The following is a 23699-nucleotide window of genomic DNA, read 5'->3' as shown; positions in this document are numbered from 1 at the left end:
CCGTGCGGTGGAACTCTGCCTATTCTTCGTCGGCAGCAGGGTCATGCCTCCTCGTAATTTAGAGCTCGCAGACTCGTCGTCCGATCGATTTTCGCCTAATGTGAGGAGGGTATTAGGACCAAGTCATACTCGTCGTACGTTTGTCGCACGATCGCAAACTGAGGAAATTCTTGGAAATGTCGCGAATGACTCGCGAATACTACTTTATCTGCTATGAACACTCGAGGTTTGTATATAAATCTTTTATAATTCTGCCGTTATTTCAATTGATTCCTAAAGATGACACATTTTATACCGTGTCTCTAGTTTTTCATGCAAATGGAGCTGATCACAGTACTCGTCAACATTCATGTCAAATTGCTCATGTAAAGAACGTGGTTTCAAATGACTAAACACCATAATTCACCGCATGGCTTCACGGCAAAAAGCCTTCAGTATGTGGGCAGATCAACATAACAATGAGATAAACACCGTAGTTAACAGTGACGATAGTGATGTTCATAATGATGCTCAGTGATGATGATTACAGACCCGGTCTCGTTTGTCGCATGGCAGCTTTAATACAGCAAATTGATGACATTTGAAGACATTCTCTCGACAGTCATGTGTGTCTAGTACAACACAGCTGTCGTGAGGCGGAGAAATTCCTTTGAAAATCCTTGTCGATCGTCGGTTCTGTCATCACTCATGGCCTAGCTGCAAATTCTACAACTACAAAAATCGTACAAATTATCATGGAAACTCATCTGTGTTGGTAGTAGTCATAGTACAATGCTTAACTTTATTTGTATTGATCCAGAAGAGGCTACAGTGGTCATTGAAACTTTGATCCGTGCATACGTTTGTGTTGGAAAAAGTTAGGCATTGTATAAAATCGTACAACGGCGGTCACGAAAGCCGTCGTATGCCGTGATCCGACTTTTGATCGTAGAGGTTTCAAGCAGGCTGTGACCGTAAGAACCATGTCCGCTTATCAGGATCCAAGACAGCCCTTGACTTACTAAGACAGCTGAATATGTACGATACGATCACCGCTATCTCAGGAATGCCTCAAGGTTGCGTGCGACGAATGTGACTACCCAGGCCCTTAACCTGTGCTCTGACGTAGTCACCTTAAATTAAGCTTCAAATACAGTAAAACTCATGAAATAATACAGAACCTGCTGGAAGACGTCACAATCCTAACTGATATCTGATCGGAATTCCACGGTTCTCCGATAGGCGCGTTTCACTGATAACATTCACGGTTTCATGCGATAATTTGATGGCTGGAGGGCTTTATTGATCCAATTGAATTATACCTTTCATATGTCGGTGATAAGAGTGAAATGCCTTAGTACCATGTTGCAAGGTGACAAAACCTCCTTTAATTGACTTGGATATTAAATACCCTTGCCACGCGCCAAATCATTATCCATTGGTATGCTTGCTATTAGTGTTACATGTAGTACAAAATCTATCAATGTAGTACAAAATCTACCAATGTGGTACAAAATCTACCAATGTGGTACAAAATCTAACGTTACAAATGTGTTGCAAAATCTACCAATCAAACAAAATCAAACACTACCAAAACCGCGGGGTTATCGTCATTTCTAATCACACCAGAGTTGATGTCTTTCAAACAACGACCCCCTGACTTATATCCAGGTATGATGTTGGGATGTAGATGCCAGATAGTGGTCCGCTCAGTGCATGTATTGAAGAAAAAAAGCATCATTTTTGTGTTTTTCCACATGTCTCACGGAGTTCCACATATGTATTTAGACCACGTTACTTGACCCCTGATAGACCTTAGACATCACCCAGTCTGGCAGTCACAAGTCATACTCTACTGCACTTGTTCAATAAACTCTTAGTAGGTCTTTGAAATGTCTTTCCTGTTCTTTTTTTTTACCTTCGGGAATGAGGCTCATCACCGACGGGAGGTATCGTTTTTGGTTGTGCATGTGTGTGGTCACACATATATCATAACTCAAGAACCTTTCGATGGATTTGCTTGAATTTTGATATGTGGGTAGTTATTGCGATCCCAAACTTTGCCAGAGAAACATGCAATTTAAGGCCGCCCTAGCGGTGTTTGCATGCAATGCAGCATTGCATGCAGGACGACACCACCATTCCTGCAAGTAATGTCAATGGACAACCGCCGTCCCCAACGATTGCAATTGATCTTACTTTTTTGATTGTTTTAATGAACCCATTGTAACAAACTGTACAAAATTCAGGGGCGCAAGTCATTCCCTGTAGTTTTTCGTTTTAATGAATAAAGCTTGATTGTAATAGATAGCGAGATAGCTGGGGTTGGTCAACCAAAGAAAGGGAGGATCACAAACATCTGTGATTGCCACGTCTTTGACATTACGGAATTCACAAAAACATAAAAATTGATCTTCGATTTCTCGTTTTTCCAGGTGTTGAACCTGAGTTTCAACAAGATCGGAGTGGTGCCAGAGGACATATCCCGACTCAGCAACCTGAGCAGACTGGGGCTAGCCAACGCCGGCCTCACCCAGCTGCCCAGCGGCATCTGCCTGTTGACGCTCATGATCGAGCTTGACCTCTCGGACAACCGTCTGTCGGAACTTCCCGCCGAATTTTCCCGCCTAAAACTTCTGAGGAAACTGGAGTTACAGTGGAACGTCGTGGAAGAGTTCCCGGAACAGCTCTTACAGTTGAGAGGGCTGGAAGTCCTCTCGTTGCACAACAATCGTCTGAAATTTCTCCCGCCGGGAATCGTGGGGCTGCAGCGGTTGAAGAAGCTGTGGATCAGCAGTAACCGTCTGACGACAGTTCCCTCAGGAGTGTGCGAGCTGCCCGAGCTCGCCAGCCTACATCTCTATGACAACCAGCTCATCTCGTTCCCACCTGGGTTCGAGAACGTCTCCAATCTGCCCGACCTGCAGATCTATCCACAGAGAAGCATCATATTTGGATAGAAACAGACTTTTCAGTTGTAACATTCTCCTGCGCAGATCCAGAGCCTCGTCCACGGCCTGTACAGTATACGTTCGCTGGGGAGGCTCTGCTAAGACCTACCTCACATTTCCAAATCGGGGCCCGGCCAGGCAGCATTCGGGAAAAGTACGATATAAAAGACACCAAAGTACACAGGACGTAAAGAGTATATTATAAATCGTGGACATTATTTGTGTACACATTTCTATTTTCCGTTTCCACAAACAGCTCGACCGGGCTCCGATTTGGAAATGTGACGTTAGCCTAAACCAGGCTGACGTTTTAACTTTTGTGGGTGTGGCCAGCTGTCAGTTAACCAGTCACCTAAAACTTTCGGCAAATCCGATTATCTGATTAGAGGCCACGCCCCCAAATGAGAAACCTCAACCTGGTTTAGCATAGACTCTCCAATGCATATGCCATATTGTATAGGCCTCGGCTCTTTGTAGGAGGATGTAGTTGTAACAGAACGGATTTTCACATGTCAATATCAAAGCAATGTCAGCAAAATCAGTAATGCTTTTCAACCGCGCTGTTGCAAATTTCAAAAAGAAGTTGATTTATCTTAACATGCGCCCTCTTACAAGCAATGTTTTAGTGCATGTTGAAGGATTTAACGAAAATACCATATCATGAAAGTAACGTAACTTCATATTCTACTGCACTAGATTTCTCTAAGGAAGAAAAGACATTGAGAAACTTGCATCGAGACCCAGTATCATACATTTCATGTTGTCTTGTATATAGTGTTACATTCCTTGATATCGCCAAAGACTGCTTTTTTTCTATACAATGTTATTGTAATAAAAGGCGTGATGTGCTTTGAATAAACTACTATGAATGGCACTCACTTGTGAAGCATCTTTTCACTGGCCAATCTGCTGACTGAACTTGTTTGCAACTTGAGTAACTGATGATGAGGTTATACACAACTTTGGAAGAAAGTACGCTCTTACATGGCTCTTAAATACCAACAATACAAATGTTAGAGAAATGCGAGAACATAAGAATAAGTGTTAGTCTGTTACACAATAAAGTTAACTGTCCTAAATCTACGTCAGTCATTTGGGCAACTGTAGTGCTTCCTTCATTTTTAGCAAGTTGCATTTCAGTACTAGAAAACAATACCAAAATCTAGCGCAACTGACAACTACTCCAAAGTAACAAAACTCTATTCACCTGAATAGATTTCTCCTAAAGGTCAACAATGTTTTACAGATAGCAGTAATAACATCCATCATAAAGACTCAGTAACAATGTTATTGAAGACAATAAGTTAATATATGCTAATAAAGGACAGGATACTTGAATAGTAGAGATCTTCTCCAGCCACATAAGGCAAACTGTAAGAGTATGTTTGTTCGAAACACTTTTGTAAAAACTGAAGGAAAACAGCTGCTAGTGTATTTGTAGAATTTGGGAATGTTTAAAGAAGTTATATGCAAAAACAACATACCATTCTGCATTACCTTCACATAAGCATTTAAAAACAGCTCCTAAATATCGAGATCCTGATAATTGTTTAGTTAGATACTTTCTATTTCTTTTGAAAGTATATGTTTATGCTTTGTTTCTTTTTACTAAAAATCAACAAAATACATAAATCTACTTTTCAGCAAAAACTGCTGATCCCTCATCTCCTGGAAATGGTCATATCCACTTCCAAAGTTTTAAGCCAGCTCACAATTTGAACTGCAAATGAATAAGGTCAAAGGTGAAGGCACCTAGTTGGTAAACAGTTCTCCTCTAGACCATGCTTAATATATGTTTAGATGTGCTTTATGTCTTATGGACCATCAACTTGGATGTATTACCCACACTATATCACACTGTGCATGCACAGTTTAAACTGTGAAACAGCTTATAGTCAGGAATGTTTGTCCAGTCTTACACACAGAGGGTGCTGTGGATAGACTGCTATCACAATGGTTAGCTTAATTCTTTGAGTCTCAGGCTACAATGCGAGGAGTGTCTGCCTTCACGTAAGCCTCCAGCACGATCTTGTCATCCTTGATGTATCCCTTATTTGGATCACACACGTCATGCCATGGCATGAATTCTCGGAACCCCCAGCTTTCTCCCTCGTGGAAGACGTGCTTTCGCAACTTCATCTTAAACATTCCTACACCTTTCTTCTGCGGTATGAGTCGCAGCTCGGCTGAGGCCAAACATGTCCACGTGCTGTTGGATTCGGCATCACACTGCAGGAAAACAGCAAGGCTCGTGTTGTTTGGCAGCTGGGCATCTGGGATGTCGCGACGTGCCACATACATTTTCCACGGCAAGTTGCGGATGAAGCACGGATGACTGTACTGCCTTTCCTTGACCTTGCTGACGTTCTCCACCATGAAACGGAATGTTGCCTCAGATCGTGACTTGTCTTCTCCCTCCAGCTCCTCCTGCATTCCTTCCTCAAATATGTTGCCAAGAGTGATCTCCTTGATACCACGAGGAGCATCTACCTTCACCCAAGCCTCCAGCACAATCTTGTCATTCTTGATGTATCCCATCCACGGGTCACACACCTTTTCCCACATTGCGAATTCAGGGAACCCCCGGTTATTCGCATTGCTGTAGAAGACGCGTTCTAACTTCTTTCTAAGCGTCTGTACCACTTTCTTCTGTGGTATCAGCCGTAGCTCAGCTGTTGCGTGACAGGACCAAAGGCTGTTGGAGCTAGCATCACACTGCAGGAAGACGCCAAGTGTCTTATTGTTGGTGTTGGGGATGTAGTGAGGCTTGGCAAATATCTTCCACGGCAGGTTGCGAATGAAGACTGTCTGACTGATCTTCTTCCCCTCAACCTTGCTGAAATTCTCCACTGTGAAACGAAAGGTTGCCTCGGATTGTGACTCTTCTTCTTCTGCCACCTCCTCTTCCTTCAAATCTTCACCTGTATCAGACAAGTCCAATTTGTCAAGAACAATTTCCTTTTCCCCACAAGGAACGCCTGCCTTTACGTAAGCCTCCAGCACAATCTTGTCATCCTTTATGTATCCCTTCTGCGGATCACATACTTCATGCCACGGGATGAATTGCCTGTGCCCCCAGCTTTTGCCCTTGTTGTAGAAAACCTGATCAACGTTCTCTGTGAACGTTTGAACACCATTCTTCTGAGATATCAACCGCAGCTCGCCCGATGCACGGCAGGACCACAAGCTTTTGGAGTCAGCATCGCACTTCAGGAAGACAGCAAGGCTCTTTTTGCTGGAATCAGACCAAGGCTTAACACATATTCTCCACGGTAAGTTGCGGATGAAGACAGCAGGACTGAGCTTCTCCTTCTCAAGCTTGCTGAAGTTCTCCACGGTGAAACGAAAGGTCGCCTCAGGCCGTGACTCATCCTCTTCCTCTGTCTTCTCCGTCAGCATTTCTTTATCGACGATGTTGCCAAGGACAACTCTTTTTCTGTTCCTTTCTGTCTTGGGATCAAATAAGACATAACTGATGCTGTCAGGAATGACCGGGGTTGGAGCTTTCAGGAGTGAGTCCAGCCTTGCTGCGACATCAGCGTGCACGTTCATGACGTCAAAGTCGCTGCCATGTTCTGCAACCTTCTGTGCAAAGTCCACTGTGCTGGACAGACATCCCAAGGTGCTCTCAACGCTGTCTTCAGAAGCAGAGAGCTGCTTGGAGCGGGCTGCTGTGATGGAGGCTAGCTTTTCCTTCAGTTCAGTCTGCTTCTGTCTCACAAGGCCAGTCAAATACTCAATCTCCTCATTTGCAGCTGCATCAATGTCGTCTTCAGCTTTCTTACTTCTATTGTCCACTTCAGCTTTCTTCTTGGCTACAGCGCTTGCCTTGTCTTGATATTCTGCTATTTTCGGCTTGACAGCTGCCAGTTTGCCTTTTATCGTCGTCCGGATGTCAGCCGCATCATCTGCCAGGTAGCCGTAGCTGTGGTCCTTGTGCTGTAGTGCCATGCAATCTCGACAGACGGGGTGCTGGCACGCCTTACAGTAGAACTTCAGCTTCTCATCCTGATGTTTTGGACACATGGGCAATGATCTCGACTTGAGCAATCCTGTCTTGGCAATGAGCTGCTCTTTCAGCTCCGCTGCGCCGATGACTTCATGGCTGCGTGTACGTTTGGCACGGTGGTGGGCACAGGCACACTCATCACACAAGAACTCTTCACAAGGGACACAGCCATGGCTAGCCACTTCTTCTTCACAGACATTACATTGTACTTTATCATCTTCCTTGCCAACTAAACTCTGGTGAGTCTTAACTGTGTCACTCAAGCTCTGGACGAAGAAGTTGTTTTTGAGCCCTGCAACTCCACCTTTGGGAAGTAAGGTGTCCGTCCGACAAGTTGGACATGGAAACTTGTCCTTCACTGCATCTTGCTGTGCGACAAACTTCTCCAGACAAACCTCACAGAAGGTGTGGAGACACGGAAGGACCTTCGGACCCTTAAACGGCTCCAGGCAGATGGTGCACTCCAGAAAGTCGCCTGAAATCTTGCTGAGTATGGTCTCTTCTGTCATGATGACTCCTTGCTCTGCAATTAAAAATATTCACTTGAGTGATGCATGCTTTTCTTGTACTCTTGTAAACTAATGAAAAATTGTTCTGGGCTTGAAAAACTGCAAATTCCTTTAAGTTTGCAGTGATCTTATTTCAGAGGGGCACAAAGCAGGATGTTCACTTTAGCGCCAGTCACATATATGCAGTAATAGAAACCAGTGGTTTTAATATATGATATGATAATCTTTATTGCATATTCATGCCCGAGGGCTAAATGCACAAAAGGACCACATGTGGTCTTATGGATGCAGAGGAAAAAACTAAACGTACACAATGATTTTAAACTAGTCTAAATGGAAAAGGAACTAAGACACTATGCTATGTGCTACAATCTCTAATGGCTGCATCTAAACATGTTCTTCTCTCTTTTTGAAACACATGGAATACATATTTACATAATGTGTCAATAGCAAGATCGTCCTTGCATAACATCAAGTACTTAAGTCTTGTTTTGACAATTTCTTACAGTTATTGTCTATTTGTAAAGTATTAAATAGGGATTGACGTTCGTATTCATATAATGTACACTCAAGTAAAAAATGTCACCAGGGAAACCGTAAATATAAAACAACTGCAAAAAATGTGGCAATAAAAACTATTGCCATGGCGACGGTTTTATTGTTTATAAGTATTAATGATTGTTGTTTTAGGTGTGTTGTGTTTGTATTCTATCCTTTCGCCTGGCTGTATGTAAACTATGAAGATTGTTTTACGTGATGGGTGTTTGAAGGGCATTGCTGTTAACAAGAAAGGCGATCTCTTGCTACGAGCTCGTGTGACATATTATAAATGTTTCTCATTGATCATACAAATGAGGTCCTGATTTGCATAAAAGACATCAGTTGATCATCTCCTCTCTAAATAAGAATGTGTTCTCAATATGAAAGTCATAGCAAAGAAAGCTATTGTAGCATTTTCTCATAGATTATGTAAATGAGACCCTGATTTGCATGTCTTACGTCTGCATGTTCAACTTAACGTACATGTTGCTGCCAAATGTCGCAAGAATGGAATTTTCGTCATTTAACACTATAATGCAACATTTCCCATTGATTATGTAAATTAGGTAACAATTTGCATAATTGATGTCTATCGATATTTCTCTCTTTTCTAGTTACATATGTCATGTTTAACATTTTAAGTGGCCTAGTATAATGAAATTAGTATTGTGTGGCTTTAATAAACTGTGCTCATTGATTATGCAAATTAGCCCCTGGTTTGCATTAATAGTCCTTATTTATGTAAGGCATCTCGGAAGTTATCTACATATGAAAAACATCATGATCTATCAACCCCTTCCCGAGTTATTCGCTTTCAAAAATGTGAAGCAATTACGCACGGGCGGATGAACTGCTGTGGAATTTTGGGAATTTTCGCCAATCAGATATACTGTAAATGCATTTAAGTTCGCGGGGATTTAATTTCGCGGTAGCGGGAAAATTGACTTTTCGCTGTGGATTTCGCGGTAAAGTGGTCGCCGCGAAAACCGCGAACATTAATCCACCGCAAACATTTCTGCATTTACAGTATACTTAACATAATTATACTTAAGCCGTATAATTCTTCCTTTTAGTTACATATGGCATATCTTTTCGTATTCTAACATGAAATGCAGTGTATCCTCATTAATTATGCAAATTAGCTCTCGATTTGCATGATTAGCATTTCATTATGTAAGGCATCTCTGAAGCTATCTAATTTTTAAATATTATGAAGATCCGTCAACCCATTCCCGAGTTATTCCCCTAAAGGATGATGCAACTACGCAGGCGTGGAAAAATTCCTGACATGCCTGCGGGATTTTGGGAATTCTTGTGAAACGGTCGCACACTATAATAGTAGGCTAGCCCCTGAGGCGTCGCCAAAAATTAAAGGAATCACAGCAGTTCATCTGCATGTTCAGGTTAGTGCAGATAGAATTACAGTTGTGCAGGCATAATTTGTGTTGTTCACCTGCATCTAATCTGAACCGGTCCAAAGTATCATGATCATATAATTTATAACAGATGGCGCAGGCCTGTAGTGTATTTACCTCCTAAGAAACTCTTGATTTTCATCAGGTAGAAAATGGGATAGGTAACATCAAATGTGTCTGTGCATGTGTGGATACAAGTGTGTGTCAATGCGTATTTGCGTATTTGTACACAAGTGTGTGTGTGTGTGTGTGTGTGTGTGCACATTGTGTGTGTGTGTGTGATGTGTGTGTGTGTGTGTGTGTGTGAGAGAGAGACAGATGATGTTGTGTCAGTGTGTGTACACGCGTGCGTGAGAACGTAATGATGTGTGTCTGTGTGAGTGTGTGATATACACATGCTGGGTGTCTTATACTTACGAAGTTGTTCATGAACTAAAAAGGGACTACTACTACTAGTAACATTCCGTTACCTTTCTTTGCCCCCCTCCCCCTTCTCCCATCTACCCAACCTCCTTGCTCTATCTCAAGAAGAAAAATGCTACCTCGCTATTTACAGCTGCCTATTTACACTATCTTCTTTTTCTACAAATGTACCTCTACGTTTCTGTAGCATATTCCAAACAAACTTGGGACATCATACCTTCGTCTTCCTGTTGGCGATACTTGACCTCGACCGCCAGTCTAGTCGCTTCCTCCAAACTTGCCAAGATCTTGCCAAATATGGACTTTTCCCGCCAAAATTACACCCGGAGAGGAGTTTGGGAATCAGACTGGTCCAAAAATGTGAGGGGGGGGGGAGAGAGTTAAGTTATAAACTGAACTGTCTAGCTTTTTGTGTACTTCAATGAGTTTATTTTAGATTAATGTTTTTTTATCCTAAAATGACGTGAAAATAAGATATAGTCTTTTTTTGGTCAAATATTTAGAAAAAAGTCAGAGAGTGCATTCAGTGCAACAACCCGTTTTGTTGACAGTTTTGTGGGTCCATCACTTGTTGGCTGTAGACTTGTTTGTCGTTGCTCGTTGATCCAGACAGGAGGCGCTGCTGAACACTAGGTAAACCGCTCGAGAGAGGAGAGAGACAGAGAGAGAAAGAGAGACATACACACAAAGAGAGTAGACAGGAACAGAGAGAGAGATAGAGACAGAGGCACACACATACACACAGAGAAGAGAGTAGAGAGGAACAGAGAGAGGCAAAGAGAGAGAGAGACAACTCGAGGGAGAGAGATATGGTCAGTGACAGATATGAGAAGGGCAGACACACACGCGCGCGTACACACACAAACACACACACATACATGTACACACACACACACACACACACACACACACACACACACACACACACACACACATAGCACAGACGACAAAAACTATACCTGAAAAATGATTCTATTACCTCCTTGAAATTAATGCTTGCCTGGGTACCACACTATTTAACGTTATACCGGGGCTCCTTGCAGTAGCTGCTCTATTTAGGCTAATAAAATGCATCTGTCCTTAACCTAGACAAGGCGTAACACTTTTTCAATACCTACCAGTGCATTCGCTGATCGAATGAGTGAAAATTTGCCGGATAGCCCGGAGGACTTGGATATCGATTTGTTGAGCGTCTGCCACCGTTCAGCCACTTCTAATGCTTTCTTTAATTTGATCAATATGGTGCAATGATAAAACGAGCCTGCTCTAATGTATACATCATAGATGCTACAGCTAACATATCGTAACTACTGTATACCCGTATCTCTCTCATATCTGTTACGTACATGTCAGTATGGAAAATATATCTGGTCTGGAATATAACGTTAGGTGTTGGCATATATGCATATGGACGATTTGGACTTAATTGCCCAATTTTTGCTATCATTATCGGGGGCTTCGTACAATCTTTCAATTTTCACTGTCGGCGTTTGAGAAAGCACTTTAATCCTGGCTTCATTTCCTTAATGCAGTGTACCTTACAGCGGTAACATCTGGTATTGACCTGCGGTAACCGATTCTATCCCTTCCCGGTGACATGCTGAACCAGCTCCGGGGAAACCATAGCCTGGACTCCAGACTGTTCGTCAGGGTCTAAGTCTTAGGACTATTTCCATACCGGGGCCCGGCCGGGATGTTTTAAGAAATGAAGAATTAGAATGTATATCTATCAATATACACAAACTATACCCATGAATCTTATTTTGACATTTTGTGGATTTTGACGTCTTTTATATCATTCTCTTCGCTCCCAAAAGCTGCCCGACTGGGCCCCTATTTGGAAATGGGACCTAGGCTAATTAAGGGCTGTGGTACAATTTCTTTGGGTGCATGTTGGCCCTGGAGCCGGCTAGCCGAGGAGCCGACCTGTGAAAGTGAAAGTGACATCGATCCAGTCACAGAAGAGCCATTCATCCACTGGTCGTAACAGAGAAGACGGACGCTATGTAATCTATTCACAGGTTGTGAAGTGAAAATTGCCCTTAGGCCAGTTTTTTTTCGACAAGCACAATAAACAGTGCTACAGCTTAATGTCCTTTCCCTAGGACTGCAACCCTTGACGGCAGCGTGGTTCTCAGGTGAGAAAACTATTCGGAATCGAACTCACGGTTTAAAGTTCAAGAGGCAGGGCCTTAAGCTGCTCTCTAAGCTGAGGTTGGGCTTTGGCTGTCTTTTTTAAAACGTTTTTAGGCGTTTTTATCGGGCTTTGTATCGGTCGCGAGGCATAAAGAAAACGGTACAAAATAGACCGTCCGATACCAACGCCTAAAACGTAAAACAACTAGCCGGAGCCTAATAACCTCTGCGTGGATAGTAGCCGTTAGCCACTGCCTACGCGTACAGTACGGCCAGTGTGAACCTAGGAGGCAGTCCGGCACCCAGGCTAAGGAAACCACTGGCACTGCGCATGCGAGAAATAACCGCCTGGGGTGATGCTTTTCTGTAATAACGTTAACGCTCCCTGGTAACACGAGCCGCTATTATCTCAGCTGTGTTTATTACATTACGGACGGCGGCCGCTTGAGATGTCACCTAGTTCGCATGATATGAGCGGGCCGTGAGGAAATAAAATATGGAGAGAAGAGTGCGTATTCGGAGCGTCACATCTGAAGAGGTCGAGTTGACTTGGGAGGGACCCGATAACGACACAACCGACGACGAGGCGGAGTCGAACACGCCCAAACGCCGTTTGACAGAAGACGCGTTCGATTCAGAGGAGGACAACCTCCAACAGCCTCGGGGGGACGTCGCCCCGACTGCCGAGGAGATCCCGACGTTTATACCGGGCTTGGGAAAACGCCTGGGAGAAGCCGACCTTTCAATGGCGACGGAATGTTTGCAGGAGATCGATGATAACATACTGGATAAGAGGGAGATGTTTGACAGGGAATTTATCGGTCGGGAAGTCAAGCTGACCGGGCTGCTACGGTTCGGAGTGCTGGACCCGGGGTTCACATTTGTGGGGGAAGACTCTTTTGAAGTTCCCGACGACATGACGGAAAAGTTTGTAAAGGACGCGGGAGAAAAATCAACCAGCGGAGTGATTGTTTACACAGACGAGAACACCTTGCTGCCAGTGGCCTCCTACTTTAAGATCAGGATTGAATCTTACCCCAACGATGACACGGCGAAAAAACGGAAGACATCGGACAGTGCCGCTAGTACTAGTAGAGGTTTTCAACGACGAGCTTCGGATTTATTTATTCGAGCATTCAAGATTTAAACAAGCGTGCAGTTTACACAGGGACCACCGCCATTTTGTTGTTGTTAATCCCAGAAACGTGTATATAATGGACCCTGGATACCTTTCAGTAAACTATTCACTCGTAAATGCTACCTTAAGGCCCAATCCGTCGAAAAACCAGATATATTCCGTCCAAATATTTCAAACGATCTGTTTATTGTTATAACAGAATCCATGCCTAAGAACTATTTCAGCGTTCCAGTACTTCTTGCAATATATAGCAACAATTTTGGATTACCTTTCAATCATAATTTTTCTCGTTATGTGTTTTTGAATAATTGCTGAAAGACCTTTAGAAAATCTTGCATCAATCAAAGAGTGGACGGGTAGAATCTAACGTACTGTATGGCGCCTTATTTGTGCCACCCAAAGCAATGATAGCTAAACCCTGGTGACAGACTCTACAGGTGGGTGTGGGAGAGAGATTGAAACCCAATAACAAAGGGGGGTTAATTGTGTAAAAGAAAGGAGCGTAAGAATAGAACAGACAGGGATTGCACACTAATGCCTCTCCATTAAGAAAGCCGGCAGCCATTCTAGTGGAAGTAAAGAAGATAAAATCGCAGCCGCAACATAGCGTAAAGCCACAGTCACATAGCGCGGAAATCGATCGGCCGTCCGACTAGTTTTAGCCAGACATCCAAACCTATTTACTGTAGCTGCTGACTCTTCGTCTCCTATAGCAAATAGGATTTAAGAGATGGAATAAAAGAGACGGGCAGCTATGATAGGTTCGGGTACCAGGTTAGACGAGTCTGTGAGCTCTGAATGATATTGCCTAGTCTCTATACTAGACTGACTACACTGGCTATTATAGGGAGAATAGATTGTCAGGGGAGTTTTGCTATCACAGGAGTTGGTCGGCCGCGCAGCCAGGAATCTAAAGCGTGTATTGACTCCCCTGGCCAATATCCCGACTTTTTCCCGAATTCTGCGATCCCGTACCCCCGTAGGAAGGCCTGGTGGACGCTAGATATTCCCGACAGTAAAACGTCCGATGTTGTCTCAATCATCGCACGATTTTTTGGGTATGGCCGAAGTCACTAAACGCCATTATACCCCCCTCACATTAGGCGCGATTCGATCGGAAGACTAGTTTACGAGCTCTAAATGATATTTTCGTGAGTAAGACGTCCGGTGTTCTCACGATCATCTTGCGAATTTTAGGGATCGCCGGCAATTTTCAGGAGTCTTACGACGGTCGCGGTGCAACGAAACATGTTCTTAACATAAGCGACAAGTCGCAGGAGATCTCCGAGATAGCAGAGCTCTTTACCGAGTCGCAGATCGTGCGTGCAAATCGTGCATACCTCGCAAGGGTATCGGTCAATAGTCTTGCGTCAATCCAACGATTGAAGACCGATAGGCGAGCACAGACATAGTTATTAATCATCGAGCGCAAATCGGATGGCGAACGCCCGTTAGTCGGGCGACGTTCGGGCGACGTTCACCCGACTTCTGATTGTTTACAAATATTGAATTTCTGGGAATGAGAGGGTAATTCTAACATTGTGGCTCCTGTGGCAGTATGTAGGCTGGCTTTGTGACACACTTTCCTATCTTGTGTCATTTCTATTATGCCCGCGCATTCCATTTATTGGTTAAAAAGATTCCGACAACTAAATAAGTAACATTTATTGATCTCTTGCCTTTTTAGAGGAACGTTTTGTGTTCCCTTGTCCGCGTGCAAGAGGTCATGGGAGGTTCATTATCATAGATTTATTTACCGTCGATCACACGAGGCTCGCTTATATGTGAGGGGGACAGATTTGGGGCGAAAAATACGCAAGACCATCTTAAGATCTTAAAATCAGCCGACCTTCCTGCGATCGCGAAGTACGTCCGAAGATCGTATATAATGTGAGGGGGGTATTATATATGATAGGGTAGATTTTACGCACGAACCTCTGTCGATTTTAGAATCGGGCACCCTTCTGTTCATCAACAAATCCAACCGAAGCTGGTCGTATCAAGGAGGTAAAAAAAAAAGACCCTCTTTCAACCTCCTTGGTCGTATTTAGATGTAACTTCAGTTGTTTGTCTCCTCAGTGCACACTACCAGCGTCCTGGTCTCAGTGGAAAAATGCTCATGTTAATGTGTTACTGATAAGATAGGCTCAAAGATGTGTTGCAGACGTAATAGTATGCATGATTAAAGACGTAACAGTATGCATGGTTGAAGACTAATAGTATGCATGGTTGAAGACGTAATAGTATGTATGGTTAAAAAGTCGAACGACGGACAAACCGTCAAACCGCGCTACCTAGCCTATGTCACATGATGACTTAAAAGTTAGCATCAGGTTGTTTAAAAATATCGATAAAGAACGAAGTTGTGCACTTTTGAGTGTTAAGTTGTCTTTTGCATCATACTTTTTGACAACATGCGCTAAATACATGATGCAATTGCTGACGCGATGAACTAGCTCAAAAGACACAATACGGGGTTTTTGTTTGCCCAGCAAACAAGAATTTTGTGTCAGGAGGTCGAAAATAGTAGAAACTGGGAAAATGTACAGATAACACACTAGAGGAGTTACAGTACCCTATGGTGTATAACCGTTACTCTCCAGGCAGAGGTTAGGCTTCGACTGTTGTTGTTTTTCTTTGTTTTTTTAGTCATTTTCATCGGGCTTTCTACTTTGAATTGTTTCTTGAACATGAAGTCCGCCAGCCAAACGTTATGTTTTGACAATACAAGATACAATACAAAATAGAAAGCCCGATAAGAACGACTAAAAAAAAGTTTGAAAAAACAACCACAGCCTAACCTCTTCTTGGAGAGTATGCAGCCGTGTGTTATCTGTATTTTTGCCCAATATCTACTGTTTTCCAGCCAGCGACACGTAGAGTCTGGTAGGGGCTTGTTTCTTCCAGCCCCTGGATACCACTGATGTGCACATTTCCTAATCTCCAAGCAGATCCTACGGTGCCATAACTCTTATCAAAGCTGGCAAAGAAAGTACAGCCGGCCAAAGGGAGTCAGACGGACACCGCATACGCATCTTTAAGCCGGCTTTACTCCTCTGGCAGTTTTTGATACAATCTTATGCCACCGTAGGATCTGCTTGGAGATGACACATTACTGACCGTTACCGTACTATGACCGTGCGGACGTTGACATGTAAATGACCCCGCAACTTTTGTCACCGCAAAAATGGCCTCCGTCTACATGAAAAGAGCGTCGGGGGTCGTCAGGTTTTTGCTACTTAACGTCCTAGCAGCTCCCCTTTTCTTCGTCCTGACTGCCTTGGTCAGGACAGCATGGCTCTTCCCGCCTCTCAGACGACAGATTTTGTCTCGAATGGAGAAAGCCTCAAAGAAGGTCGCTCCAGGAGTCTACAGAACGCCCGACCAGTACCAACAACTTCTCTACGAGCTGACAAGTTTTGCTTCATGGAAAGGAAGGATGGCCGCGCAGATGTTAAACCTGGAGGCTGAAGTGATCGCGGGAGGCAAAGCGGCCGACTCCTCCCTGGTCAGGCTTGACGGGAGCTCCTGCCGGCTGCTCCAGTTCGCCCGGGCCGCCCGCCCTCTGGTCATCAGCTTCGGCAGCAACACCTGACAACCGTTCCGGGCGAAGTTGGACATGGTCAAGCGGATCATGTCTGACTTCGCCGCCGTGGCCGACTTCGTGATGGTGTATGTGGCCGAGGCGCACCCCACGGACGGCTGGGTCATGAGGGGAGGCATGGACATCCGGCAGCACCGGCGTCTGGAGGACAGACTGGCGGCGGCGGAGGTGCTGGCCCTGCACGACATCCCCTGTCCCATCCTGGTGGACACCATGGACAACGCCGCCGTGCGCGCCTACGCCGCAATGCCCGACAGGTGAGTTTGCGTCCCCCTCTTGGCTGGAAACTGTGATCGCTCTGCGACTGCTGAGCTACCAAAGATTTGGCAAAGATAAAGACCAAAGATAAAGATCGAAGTTTTGTACCTTTGCGTCTTTGATTGTCTTTGAATCATACTTTTACACCATGCTTCATATTTTCACCATTACCAAGAAGCGAGAAGAAGCCGAACTTTTGTGTTAGACTAGATTTGTGATACTTTTATATGTATATATCTTGACCTGTTGTGACCTGTACTTAGCTCGGTCGGGCAAAACTGTACAATAAATGTCTTCATTCATTCATATTCCAATGCCGAAAACAAGACATAAGAGTTACAGCACGACCATGATCATCGTAGTAGGCTGTCTTACGAATTTCATGTCGCAGAATTTTGAAGGAGGCTATGACAGAACCAATCGCAGACAAGGAGCAACGGCAACAATTTCCGTACAAAGCAAGCTGAACTTTGCCCGACGAAAGCACCTGACGAATGCTCTCAGTGTGCCTCAAGTCAATCGTGCGACGACGCTGACCAGGCCCTTAACAGTAGTTATAAAATTTATCATCTTAACCGCAGAGGTTTAACGGGAGTGTATTTGATTGTTCAGAATGAATTTAAGTATGTGGTGACTTAAAACTGTTCCTACAGTAATGTGATCTTGGCTCTCCTCAGAGCTGCACGCGTACGTTATCGCTTTCTGTAGGGGATACGTTAGATACAATCATGCAGTCACAGAGATCCTTAAACCCAGTTTTTGGCTTGAACGTTCGCGATGCTGACATACGAGAGAAAACCTTAAGCTTGTGTTCTTTTTAGAGCACATGGTTCTCTCTCAAGAAAACTAAGAGATTAGAAATGGAATATTTCGTCGGACGCGGTCACTTGACGTGCCAATTGGTACTTAGTGAGGATATATATGTCTGATTGGCAAACACCAATGACAGCGTGATTCAGCAATATGCGCTAAATACACGTAGGACTTTGTACATTGTACCTGTAGACATGTAAATAACCCCGACAATATTTAAACCAAAGGGTGGGTTCACCTTTGTCAGTCATTACCTGGCACCGTGAAATGGCCCCCGTCTACCTGAAAAGAGCGTCGGGGGCAGTGTGGTTTCTGCTGCGTTATGTCCTAGCAACACCGTTTTTCCTCGTAATGTGTGTCTTGGTCAGGGCGGCATGTCTCTTCCCGCCTCTCGGACGACAAATTTTGTCTCGAATGGAGAAAGGCTCAAAGAAAGTGGCTCCAGGAGTCTTCGAATTTGAAACGCCCGAGGAGTACCAACAACTTCTCTACGAGCTGACAAGTTTTGCTTCATGGAAAGGAAGGATGGCCGCGCAGATGTTAAACCTGGAGGCTGAAGTGACCGCGGGAGGCAAGGCCGCCGACTCCTCCCTGGTCAGGCTTGACGGGAGCTCCTGCCGGCTGCTCCAGTTCGCCCGCGCCGCCCGCCCTCTGGTCATCAGCTTCGGCAGCAACACCTGACAACCGTTCCGGGCGAAGTTGGACATGGTCAAGCGGATCATGTCTGACTTCGCCGCCGTGGCCGACTTCGTGGTGGTGTACGTGGCCGAGGCGCACCCCACGGACGGCTGGGTCATGAGCAGGAACATGGACATCCGGCAGCACCGGCGTCTGGAGGACAGACTGGCGGCGGCGGAGATGCTGGCCCTGCACGACATCCCCTGTCCCATCCTGGTGGACACCATGGACAACGCCGCCGTGCGCGCCTACGCCGCAATGCCCGACAGGTGAGTTGCGTCCCCCTCTCGGCTGGAAACAGCGATTTCACTGCGACAGCGTAGAGAAGATTTGGCAAAGATAAAGACCAAAGATAAAGATCGTTTTGTACCTTTGCGTGTTTAGTACTGCTTGGAGATTAACGGCAATCCAATTTCAATTTTGGTCGCACTTTCCGCAAAACGGCATGCCCCAAGAGTTACGGCACGGCACAGTCGTCTTATGAATTTCATGTCGCAGAATTTCAAGGAGGCTATGACAGAGCCAACAGCTGACAAGGAGCAACGACAACAATTTCAGTAGAACGAAGGTTGAATTTCTTACGACAAAAGCACGACGTCCCGACGGATGCCCTCAGTGTGCCTCAAGTCAACCGCGCGACGACATTGACCAGGCCCTTGGCAGTAGGTCTAAAATTTATCGTCTTAACCGCACAGGTTTAACGGGAGTTTTCTGATTGTTCAGAATGACTTTAAGTATGTGGCGATCTTATGACATTTGACTGTCTCGTATAGTAATGTGATTTTGGCTCTCCTCAGAAGCACACATCACCGTTTGCTGTAGGGATACATTAAATACAATGCATTTAAAGAAATCCATACATCTGTGGCTGTGGCTCCCGATGTGAAAGCGTTGTCCACTATTTATTGTACTGCCCTAACTACAACCAACTTAGAAAAACCCTTCTCTGCAATCTTCAAGACCTTTTAACCCTTGATTTGAAAACTACGTCTGACCCAGTCTTAACTCAACTTTTACTCAGGGGTTCACCCACTTTACCAACAGAAACAAATACCCATATTATGCAACTTACACAGACATACATACTCCAGACCAACCGTTTTCAAACTGATTGAATATTTTCCTTTAAAATCTTGTATGTATATATATATATTTATTTGTTGGATCCGCCACCCCACTGCTGTACTACTATTTAATTTGATCTCACATTGTTTTGTCCTTTGTTTATTTTATTTTCAAATGTCCTAGTGGTAATGTTAATATTAGCTTTGCTAGAGTGCATTTACCACTGTGTCTTGTCTTATATGTGTACCAATAAATAAAAAAAAAGATCCATACATCTATTTATTGGTTTGAACGTGCGCGATGCTGACACACGAGTGAGCACCATGTGTTCTATTCTAGAGCACTTAGTTCTGTCTCAAGCAAACTATGTGATTAAAATGGGACGTGCCAGTTAATACTGAGGGTATGGCTGATAGGCAAATACCAATGGCACACCATGATTCAGCAACCTGCGCTAAGCACACGTAGGACTGTGTACATTGTACCTGTACCAACCAGTATCTGTACTAGAACAGAATAAACAGTACTGAATACCATTTTTAACTCCAAAAATATGTCTGCTTAGACAGAGGTGCTGTTTTTTTTATTGATCCTTAGAATTAATTAGCTACATTATAGTTTACATAACTTGCATGTAGAAATTGGACAAAGTTATTGAGGATAAGTGACACAAATGCGCCTTCATGGATTTGTGATTCTTCACATTTACACGCTATAGACTGGGAAATTTTGATATCAAGGATTTCTGCCATGCAACCGTTACCCTTAGCTCCGTGAAAGTTATTTTTCGGCCTGTTTGTCTTAGTGTGTGTGCAAGTTTGTTCTCGCTAGCCTGGGTCCAAAGTTGGCCCTAACCTAGTGGCGGAGATGGTCTGACTGGTGAGACTTGCATGATGGTTTGGCCCTGGTCCGGACGTCCAAAATTGTTGCCGCAGTCTTGGCATGGATATTAAAATCCTTGTCCTGCTGAGCCTGTATATACAGTGAAAGTCGCTTAATTGCACACCCAATTTGCCAGCGAATGCCGTGCAATTAACAGGCGTGTGCGATAATGCGAAGTTATCCAGTTGGGCCGCACCGGCACCACCGGATTTAGGAATCCGTGCAATTGACCGAAGTGTGCGTTTATCCGACGTGCAATTAACTAGCGTCCACTGTATACGGGAAAAACATGCATGATTTCTGTGTGTGGGTCCAGTATCTTTATGGGGTTGGGGCATTTCTCACCTAAATGCGGCATATGCATACCTCAGCGCAAACCGCATTGTTTGGTGAGGTAAATCTACAGCAGTAGCACAGAATCGACCAAGTTTTACTGATATGATTAATTAACCAGCTTAGGGGATTAGATATGCAAAAAACAATTTTCAGTATGACAAGGGTTAAGTCCCAAAGGAAGGCAGAAAACGCTCCGACAGAATTAGCGATTAGTTTCCAATAAGGAAAAGCAGAGGTTTACAAATTCATTTTTGCAAAATATTTGACTGATGTTTGAGATCTTACATTGCTTATTATTGTCGTCCACAGGTTGTACATCGTGCTGGACGGCGTGTGTGTCTACCAGGGCGACCCGGGCCCGGACGGATACAAACCTGAGGAAGTTCGCGACTGGCTGCAGAAATTCTCTGGATAGAACAGATGAACTGTTTCCTTAGTTAAGACGAGAAAGCAAATCGCTATGCAAGTTAATGTTTTATAAAAGAACACTACCTAAACCAACACTGAAAAATAGTAATGATTCCGTCAGTCTTGTCCGTGGAATGGACCCGTCTTCTGTAGCTCATCGTCCACCGTTGACCTGAGACGGGGGGCGACACAGGTTATCTGGCACCTGTTTCTAGGTCACGTGTCTCCAACGTCACGTCCCAGAAGCAACAGTGGACTGGTTCAGTCCTTGCCGAAATTTTAGTCCCAATTATTTTTCAGTGTTGGGTAGGTTACGTTTATTTTTTCATATTGTCATTTACCAACACATAGTAACTTTCATGCTAAGTTAAGGTCACTCTGCACAAGCAGTCAATTCCGGCTGCCTTTATCAAGGTGCAACGAACTCTGCCACTCCTGGCCGCATTGTAGCATTGCAGCGATAAGCAGGATGCTGTCCCAAACGTAACTGAAATTATACTCCCTCGTTTTTCAATGATCGATGAAAGTTCCTCTTTTTTAACAATGAGAAATGTTAACCTTAAATCTGGTCTTTTCCTATACCTGTATCTTTCACTTTAGTCTGATAGATGTTTTTTGTTCAACGTTTATCTGATATCCGTAGTCAAAAATGCTCGTCTGTAACGTTCCTTTAGAATGGCACACGTGCTAGTTGTAGGTGACTGCCCAAAGGGTAAGATGAAAAATTAATGAAAGATGTTAGATCAGATTGAAAAAGTCCACGCTTGTTTCGTAATGTGTCAGTCCGGCATGTCAGCAGAGGAGAAGTCAAAGTGGGTACAAGGTGAGAGAGCATGATGGTCTCACCGAAACGCTTATGGGTACTGGTGAAAACCTGAGAACGAGACCACCTGAATACTCACATTGACTTCGTTCTGTCAGGGGGAGGGGTCTTTCAACCTCCTTGTTTCTGTACTTCAGTTCAGATGTGGAATTTGATTTTTACGGTAGAGAGCATAAGTCTTGGTACAAATGTAGCTAAGTAGGATTCCATGTGCACCATCATTTACAATCACTAGCAGTCAAAGAAGTTCAATAAACGAATGGTCAAACACAATGAGTTTGGACTGATTCTAACTCAACCCTAACCCTAATTCTAACTCTAACCTTTACCCTAACCGTAATACTGACCATAACCCTAGACGTCCCGGACCTGGTGCCGAAACATCCTTACCAGCTAGGGCCCGACCCGTCCGGGTGCCGAATGTCCCGATACCTCCGAAGAGTTATCACAGCTGCTATACGTCATGAGGCCAGTCAGCGCCTCCGTCTATCGCCACAGGATTATACCGTATAGACCCAATGTAAACGCTGTTAGGGGCAGAAGAAACACAGAACCGCAACCGAGAACGACAAAGAGCCTATGTGGATTAGTCTCCATGCGTCCGGGGGGAGAAGGATTTTAAAGGATGAAGACATGATCCGAAAATACAAAGACGCGTTGTCGTAGCGGACTTAAGAGAGCAGAACACAATATTTTGCCAACGGAGATTTACATGGTTAAGAATCACAAAGAGTAGACTGACATCGAACCGGTTGAAATTATAACAGGATACACGAGAGTACGGAACTACGGAAAGTACGGAAAACGAGTATGTTCAACTTTACAGTCATGAATCATTGAAAAGATTTGATTTGATTGGCGATTGAGGCCGTCTTTTAGGTATCGTCCAGTGGAGGTCAGCGGAACTGCAGTCGACGCACCCCGACAGACAGTTCAGATAATCGCGCCCATTTCTACGCCGACTGGGCAAACTTCACTTTCCAATTCATACGGTCTAGGACGGTTATTTGTCTAGTTTACTTTACAAGACAGTTTCTGTTTTGAGTTCACGTCAGAATTAAAAAAAAAAGGCGTTCAAGATTTCGTTTTGCCACACTATTATTATTTACCAACATTGGCCCCGGGAGTCACGGATAAATACTGTGTTCTGGGATGGACAGGTAAAACGTTAGAGGTCACCTCGTCGTCACTTCTCTCTGCTCGTGATAGGTACCTAAAAGTTTAGAGGCTTTAGAGTCATAAGATAGACAGATGAGTAGCAATGCAGTGAGAATCTCCAATGAATGATAATGGTAGCCGTAGCTACCTTAGGAGTAGAAGGCGCGTTGTAACGTTAGTAGTGAGAGTAACGATTCGCCTCCAGAAAGATGAACTAGATGTTACAAAAACACTCAGACTGAGCCGGATTCTTACACGCTACAGGTTTGTGACCTTGAGCAACACCATGGTTGGGTACATAATGACATGTATTGTGATGCAGTCCCGTATTATGTACTTTAGTTTGATCACTCTGAACAATACCGTCGAAGGACATGCACACTTCGTAGTCACCTCTCTCCGGAAAGTTTGGCTACAACGGGCTTTAGAGCCATAAAATAGCCAGATGAGTAGCAATACATTGGGAATCTCCAATCGACAAAAGTGGCCCTAGTTACTGTTGTACTAGAAGTACATGAAGTATACTAGTAGTAGTGAAGGTCCAAAAAGATGAAAAGATTCGCCTTCAAAAAGA

General features: G+C 44.2%; 2 protein-coding genes and 2 pseudogenes across 4 annotated transcripts in view; 3 read left to right on the top strand and 1 right to left on the bottom strand.

Moving 5' to 3' along the window:
* The window catches only part of LOC118419271 (malignant fibrous histiocytoma-amplified sequence 1 homolog), a 9668-nt gene extending 5864 nt beyond the window's left edge, over nt 1-3804 (top strand). For all 3 annotated transcript variants that reach the window (XM_035825618.1, XM_035825619.1, XM_035825620.1), the window contains exon 3: nt 2415-3804. In XM_035825618.1, the coding sequence (XP_035681511.1) occupies nt 2415-2939 (525 nt within the window). In that variant the 3' untranslated portion in view covers nt 2940-3804. The remainder of the gene's footprint in view (nt 1-2414) is intronic.
* On the bottom strand, nt 3679-10165 carry LOC118419270. The gene is made up of 2 exons (XM_035825617.1): nt 10044-10165; nt 3679-7462 (listed from the first exon to the last, which is right to left on the bottom strand). The coding sequence occupies exon 2, from the start codon at nt 7446-7448 to the stop codon at nt 4908-4910; it is 2541 nt and encodes an 846-aa protein (XP_035681510.1). The 5' UTR covers nt 7449-7462; nt 10044-10165; the 3' UTR covers nt 3679-4907.
* Nucleotides 10166-15944: 5779 nt separating this feature from the next.
* On the top strand, nt 15945-17102 carry LOC118420342 (annotated as a pseudogene).
* Nucleotides 17103-17312: 210 nt separating this feature from the next.
* Nucleotides 17313-22221, top strand: LOC118420340 (annotated as a pseudogene).
* The last annotated feature ends 1478 nt before the right edge of the window (nt 22222-23699 follow it).

This window comes from Branchiostoma floridae, chromosome 7, assembly GCF_000003815.2.
Source record: "Branchiostoma floridae strain S238N-H82 chromosome 7, Bfl_VNyyK, whole genome shotgun sequence".
Taxonomy (NCBI): domain Eukaryota; kingdom Metazoa; phylum Chordata; class Leptocardii; order Amphioxiformes; family Branchiostomatidae; genus Branchiostoma; species Branchiostoma floridae.
The sequence above is the reverse complement of the archived record's forward strand: the minus strand, read 5'-3'. Positions and strand labels throughout refer to the sequence as shown.